At 33.5% G+C, this 7,348-nt stretch overlaps 1 protein-coding gene across 1 annotated transcript in view; it reads left to right on the forward strand.

Annotated features, from left to right (window-relative positions):
- The window catches only part of LOC108972600 (interference hedgehog), a gene marked incomplete at its 3' end in the record, with an annotated part of 228,030 nt that extends 221,232 nt beyond the window's left edge, over positions 1-6,798 (forward strand). Inside the window, 2 exon segments of the mRNA XM_018939237.1 lie at positions 2,737-2,874; positions 5,481-6,798. Of these exon segments, the coding sequence (XP_018794782.1) occupies positions 2,737-2,874; positions 5,481-6,028 (686 nt within the window).
- Between the last annotated feature and the right edge of the window lie 550 nt (positions 6,799-7,348).

The raw sequence follows: 7,348 nt of genomic DNA on the forward strand, positions 1-7,348 counted from the left end.
CCCACAATATGATACACAGAAGGAGGTGTCGCCAGTGAGGCCATAGATATTGTAGACTAACRCCATGACTACTACTCGTCTTAGACTGAGCAAATGAACTCCATCTGCAGTTCATTAATGATTTCTCTAGATTTTGTTACGTTGAATAATAGTTTTTACTCCTCACATAATTCCGACTTCTCCCTTTTCTTGATTCATTTTTCCAACACGATTCTATCCTTTCAACTTTACTGTACATTATTCAATGCAACGATTTATCTAGTGTGCTATGTGTAAGCAACTTTATATATTTCATTTATATCTTTCACCGCATAGATGGAACAMTTTAACGGTAATAAGTGGTTTTTTATTACGCTGTTGTTTTGAACGAATTCACCGTCTTACTGCAAATTTTTTATCCGCTTTCTCACTCCATAACACTTATAAAACATAACTGTGCCTTCRTCATTACCAACAACACTTTTAGTACACGTGTAGACATGCAATAAACCTTATTAAGCCATAATAATCATCCTAACGTATTATTACCTCCACACAAACATCAACTATTTCCAGCCAACAAACTACAGATGTATGTGCGTGACGGCTTTCCAAGCACACACAATGGTGTTAGTCTGTCCGTGGAGACACAGTGGCAGACAAAAATCGATTCGTAATTTGCCAAATCACAGTTAAGTAGCAAATTTATGGGTAAACACTAAAAATCAGCCATAAAATCAGTGTCAAGCGGTCACACAATTGACGCAATGGCACAAAAGAGCAGACACACACACACATGCATGTAAATACGTCTACACACAAGCAGCAGTAGGCGACATGCCGAGCCACAGACAAAAGGGTAATAAAAGGCACATATGTATGTATGTATGGATGCATGTCTTTATTAGGAAGTTGGATATGTGTGGAGCAAACAAACAGATATATGTCAGTGTAAGTGTAGTGCTGTATAACATATATATGTATCTACTTAGTTTTATGGCCGATTGTGCGCTTGTCAGTGAGACACATTCACCCACATAAGTGCTTTGTGTGTGTGTTTATTGCATTTATATGTAAGTGAATCTGCCTTAGGGGCAATGTCAAGCACAAATTAAATCTTCAATGAATTGAAACTCACAATGAAATGATAATAAAAAGAAATAAATGCGCTTACAAGTGCACACGTGATATAAGTAATTATTATTCAAGTATATAAAATGTCGCCTTGCAACTCGTAAATTGATTGCAATTAAGTTGTGGCAGCACAAAATGCATACTCGGCTAAAAATAACTTTTAGCGGTTAAATGTTGTCAAACAAGTTGCGCCGAGTAATGCTTTAAGTAGTTTAGAATTCTATATATTGCTTAGTCGAAATAGTCTTTTCGTATTTCTAAGTTTTCGTTAGAAAAATTTACAAAATATTCTTTAAATATGCATAAATATTTCCTTAAATTCAAGAAACGTGCATTTTTTAGGCTGGGTGTGCGCCTTAACATAATATCCAAGGCGTATATTTTGTTTTCCGAAGGAGCCTACGCCACGGCGTATGAGTGACATTCATATTTGACATACTAAACTAGATATATCTTCTTCTTGGGTTTTACAAATGTGTGAACTTGTAGTCACTTTTTTTTCTGAGTTCAGTTTCACTTCCTATCCAAAGCAGCCTCTCTTACAACACCTGACTAAAAAATTGTGGAAAAAGAGCGATGAAAATTTATAATAGATTTTCATGAAATTTCTATTAAATCATATTAATTTATTTATTTGTTTAATTGCATTTTGTCATTAAAGTGCCACTAATCTACTTTTGTTAACACTAATAACGTAACAACAACAACTTAGTTGGCCAATGGATAAATATACTTGTATGTTTGTATTTATTTTCATTTGTATGCATTTGCGCATGTGTGTTTATGCGGCGTCATAAATCAGCTTACGTCTGTGCGTTTGTGCTGCAGGTCTCTAGTTGGCAATAATTTTACGTTTAATGATTCCATTTTATGTGTCATGGTGTTAGTGCAATGGCAATAAATAACACGAAAAGCCACTAAAATCAGCGCCRAAGCAAAAAATAGAAAGCAATCGAAAAACTTGTAATAGCCGTGCGATTACTTGTACATATATAGATACATATGTTTATAAAGGTGTGTGTGCGCAGTCAAATGCCTAAAAATATGCTAGCAAACAATATTTCACCTTTTAATGCCATCGCAAATACTTGCACAACAAAAAAAAGTAAATAAATAGAGTGACCAGAAAAAATCCAAACGGCGGTAAGCCATTTTCTGGCTTTTTTATTGCTTGGTATTTTATCCTTTAATTTGTTTGCCACCGCAAACGGATTTGTTGCCTGTGTGTGCGTGTGTGATACAAGTGTTAAATAAATAATAATAACAAAAAAATGCCTTTATTTGATTTATTTAGTTAAAGCATTTCGGCTGAAATCTCGACAAATCCCACAAAATGCCACCAAATTTTTCGGTATTTTATTTGAACCGCAGCATTTAAATGATTGATTTTGCATATTTTTTGGCGCGGAAATTTTAGGCTTTACCGGTTGACCAATAAGTTGCGTTTTTTAATATAGTTACAACAAAAAATTATAGAAAAATTGTTTTTCATAAAATTTTCGGCGTAAAAAATTGTAGCTTAAAAAATTGTTACTTATTCATTTTAACATAAGCATTTATATATATTATATTATTTTATTATATATATTAATAATTTCCTTTCATTATTGTTTTTTCTTTCAGTGTCCAGTCCGCCAACAACGCTGCCACCGCCGACCACAACCACAACACGTCGCACCACAATAGCGCCAGCCTGGGACAGTTTGAGCACGCCAATTTATGGCATTATGCCAACCAATTCAGTGATAGTCATCGATAAAAGTAAGTTTCTGATAAATCTAGGCACGTGAGCGYCATAAACCAGTGAAATCGCCCGGTCACAGTGTATTTGTGGCTTATTGCGACCGGACGTGCAAACTTGCAAAATTACAGCAAACGATGCAAGCATTGCTTACAAGCAAACAATTTTTTATAATTTTTCTAAGCGAAGATTGTTTTTTATTTTTCTTTTTTTTTAATGGATTTATAGATTGTATATGAAAATGCAGCAAAAGGTATTAGAATTGAGACAAGATCGCTTTAATCCAAAAGTAGTGGAGAGCCTATAGAGTTTGCACGCCAAATAGATTTGATTCAAATAAGTGGAACTGTTGCAATATTAAGAAATTATTAGCTATATTCAGGTTGTTCTCTTTTTTATCTCAAACTTTGAATGTTAATATAATATCAGAAAAACTTGTAAAAATTTATTGCTCAAATTAGCTCCCATCTGAAGCTATAACATTTTCATAACTTTCTGACAATCCCAAAATCTAAAGAGGACCATATTCCAGTTAAAATATGCTGCAYCGTTTGGAAGAATTTATAGTGAGAAGAGACAAAGTCTAGAGTGAAGCAAGAACTTTCCAACCACTGTTTTACTATTTTACCGTCCGCTGGACTGATGATTGAAATTATCGCCTCCTGTCTTTCCCGACAACTCCTTGCTTCAATTAATTGTGTTATTGTCAGTGTCATTTTGGATTAATGGTTTTATCCATTTCTACGGCTTATTATACAGCATGACYTTCCGCTCCCTTCAAATACAACTCAATATCGTGACGTCATTGATAATCGGCTTTGGCGTTGCTTTGGTTGCTGAGGCAAGTTTCACATATGAGTTTTGTACTTAGGGTTGTCCTAATGGAACCATTTATCATCGCCGGTCAAAATTCAATGTAGAAATTATATTTTTTTGTAGCGCTCAAAAGGCATTTTTTACATGAAAAATCACTGTTCAACGCATCTTGGCTTCAAATAATACAGCAACTACCAGCCTTGCTTTTCTTTATATTCAGCTGTATTTCAGGGACCCCATGTGGGTTTCCTAAGTTAGAAAACTGCATTTTTTCAACAATTTTTTCTCATATAAAAAATTAAATATTTTACTAGAATTTTTATTGTTACAAACATACACTATTAATAAGAAACTTCTTAAATTTTTGTTAGAAAAATGGTTTAAACTCTTTAATAACACAATAAAAAATCGATTTTTTTTTTAAACTGTGAAACTCATGTAACCCCTTAAACGTTTTTGAATGACTCCCACAAATTCCACACAATGTTCTTGCGATTGACAACAAACTGCCAACATTTCGATGTCTTCACAATTTATTTGCCGCGCAGAACGTTCTTCCTTTTCCAAGCCAAAATCTCCACTTTTTAATTCTGCAAACCACTTTTGGCACGTTTGCTCAACTTGAGAAGGTTCACTAWATATTTCAATGAAAATAGGACGACTTTCAGCTGAAATATTTTGATATTAAAGTGATGAAGTAGAACTCGCCGCAAAACTCTGTTTGGATACAATATTCCGAATACGAAAAATGGAGTGAACAAATTTTTGTCGCCAAGGCTTCACTTGAATAAGAAAATTAAAACAATGTATCAATAATAAATTAACGCCGTTTTTGACAACTCCGTTGGTTTTTTTTTTTTTTTTTTGTTTTTTTGTCAACTCCGAAATCTTTCAACTTGGCCTTTCAGTATTGAATGGCCACGGCGTATAAGTAACATTCATATAATAGTCAGTGTTTTTTAAATTATTTTACTAATTTTATTTTTATTTTTTTTTTTTTGKTTTTTTAAATTTTCTGTTAACTTTATAGCTTCACTAAGCTTAATGTCCAATAAACGTGATGCACTCAAAACTATGATATATAATGGGATTATGTAGTCAGAGACCTAACCGAAGAAGATCTACTTTCCGCATCAGTCTTAAATAAGAATGATATCAAAAATTAAAAAGTTGTTTAAATCTAGATTTTATTCCATAAACTACCCTATTTGCTTTCTCATCTTAATTCCTTATAGTTCCCTTAAATAGAAATATATCCTGGCAAACTTACAATCGATTACAGTGTTCAGATACAACAATAACGAAATAAACCTTTTAAAATATGTCTTGTTTGTTCTAAATAAAACTGTCCCTCCAATTGCGAGCATTACAGAGTCCTTGGAAATGCACTTAATTCTGCCTTTATTAGCATTCAAACATGCACTCTGCTCTGATATAGTTCTGATCGAGCGGTTATATTGATAGTATAGCTCAGTGTTTTCTTAACACAGCGGAAGCCTAAGTTTCATGCAGCTCTCACCAAACAAAAACATTACAACAGTGATGTTAATAACATTGCTCAAAAACTCAAAATGACCATTATCTCTTTACTCCTCTCCAACTTCTTGAATAAAATTCCACTCGAAAAGCAGTTCTTACTATTACAATGCCGTTTCTGCACCCGCAAAGAAATTCACATACACCAGTAAACATATTTACATATTTACGTACATGCCCGATTGCATGGCGATGCAGAAGTGCAAAAGCAATTGGCATAAATGCTCTCAATTAAGTGAAATTCATTTGAATCCTTGTTTATCTTCCATTTCAGTGGGCACAAAGTACCAATCAAATCTGAATGAGATTGGTAAATCCGAACAAAAGCTAACCGGTGAGAATCCAAAAGGCTATGACTGGTCAAAGGATAAAAGTGCGGCAACAAGAATGCAATTGTGGCTGCCACATACTGCATGTGGCAACAGCAATAAGCTAACGTACACACAACGAATATGTTGCAATTATGCAATGATAATTGCATTGCTCGGCATGCTGCTGACGACGTGGCTGCAGACGGCAATGATCGGAACAACAGCAACATCAACAATAATGACGGCAACAACAACTACAAAAGAAGCCGTAGTGGCTGCCACTGTAGACGCAGCAAGTGCAACTGCTGCCGACAGTGCAATGAACAGGAAAGCTGTAAGCGCATCAACAACAGCAATAACAGCGGAAACAGCAACAACAACACCATCAAGTGTGGTATTAAGTGCAGAGGCTTGCAAAACAATACGAAAAGAGTTCAACACAAATGAGCACACACCACTACACATGGAGAATGAAAGGCGTAGCATAAGCATAGCAAATAAGCARGCGTAAGAACTCATTCTTCGATTGCATGTGGCGAAAAATCAAATTTCTGTATCAACACTAGCAAACCAATAAACAAAAGCACTCACAACACACACAGATACACACGCATACACTCATTAACCATTTTACTGCAGCTTTTCCCATAATATTCGCTTTTTATTGGCGTTTTTGCATGCATGAAACTCAAACACAAAAAAAAAATTAAAAGCTCTTGATTTCAGTAACTAGAACACTAATTTTTGTTTATTTCTGTTATTTCCAAATTTCCAATTTTTTTTCTAGTTTTAATAAGCAAATTTTTAACTTTTCTCTAACCTTTTAATTATTTTTTCTGGCCTTTTTTCACATTTCTCTTATTTTTTCCTTTAATTTTTATGCCTTGCGGCACTTCAAGACCTAAACTTATTCTTTTAATCCATCCCACTAACCATATTTGTGGATTTTTCTTTCTTCTCTTCTTTGACTTCTCTTCTTTTATCTCTTTAACTCCCGTTAACCCACAATGACACTCAAAGTGACCACAGAAGTCTATCATATTAAGACATCACTCACAGCAACAAATTTCAATGCCAAAAGACAAATGTGCCAATTGTTTCATATAACAAAAACAACAACATAAACGAATTATGCTAAACAAAGAATGTGTAAATAGTATACAAGTACGATTATATGCAATATATGTTTATGTAATATACTAAACTCTAAATCTAGAAACTATATATACTAATAAATACATAAACAAATAAATAAGGAAATAATTTAAAAAAAAATAAAAATAAGTAAATAAACCAAAAAGCATAAAGCAGAAATGTAAAAAATGCATGCGTTAATGAACACGCCTGCATTTAGAAAACTTAATTTAAGCATCAACCAAAGCACTGCAGTGCTTGAAGGTAGCTCATAAACATAAATATGCAACAAACACTAAACATCAAAGTAAGAAGTGTGTTAGATTTGGTGTTTCTTTCTTTTTTTGAAAAAAATCTCACAATTAAATAAATTAATATTTAGTGAATTTCTTTTTTAGTTTGAAATCAAAAACTTATCAATGGACACCTAGCGTGACAGCTTGAAAACAGCGACTTTTAATTATTAAAAAACAATAAGGTTCTAACTATTTTTGATGGTATAATACTATGGTGGGAATAAGAGAACAAAAAATGAAAATTTTTGCTATCGAAAATAAAGGTATTATTATTAATTCTTTTTTATGATTAGGATCCAAACACTTTTGCGTGCTCTTGAACCAAATGTCGAACACATTTCGAAAATCGCTGACCTCTTAGTTAGATTTTACGTAAGGAAATGAAAGGAAGTCATTCCAAA

The sequence above is a fragment of the Bactrocera latifrons genome, unplaced genomic scaffold, assembly GCF_001853355.1.
Source record: "Bactrocera latifrons isolate USDA-ARS-PBARC rearing strain unplaced genomic scaffold, ASM185335v1 scaffold_41, whole genome shotgun sequence".
Lineage (NCBI taxonomy): Eukaryota > Metazoa > Arthropoda > Insecta > Diptera > Tephritidae > Bactrocera > Bactrocera latifrons.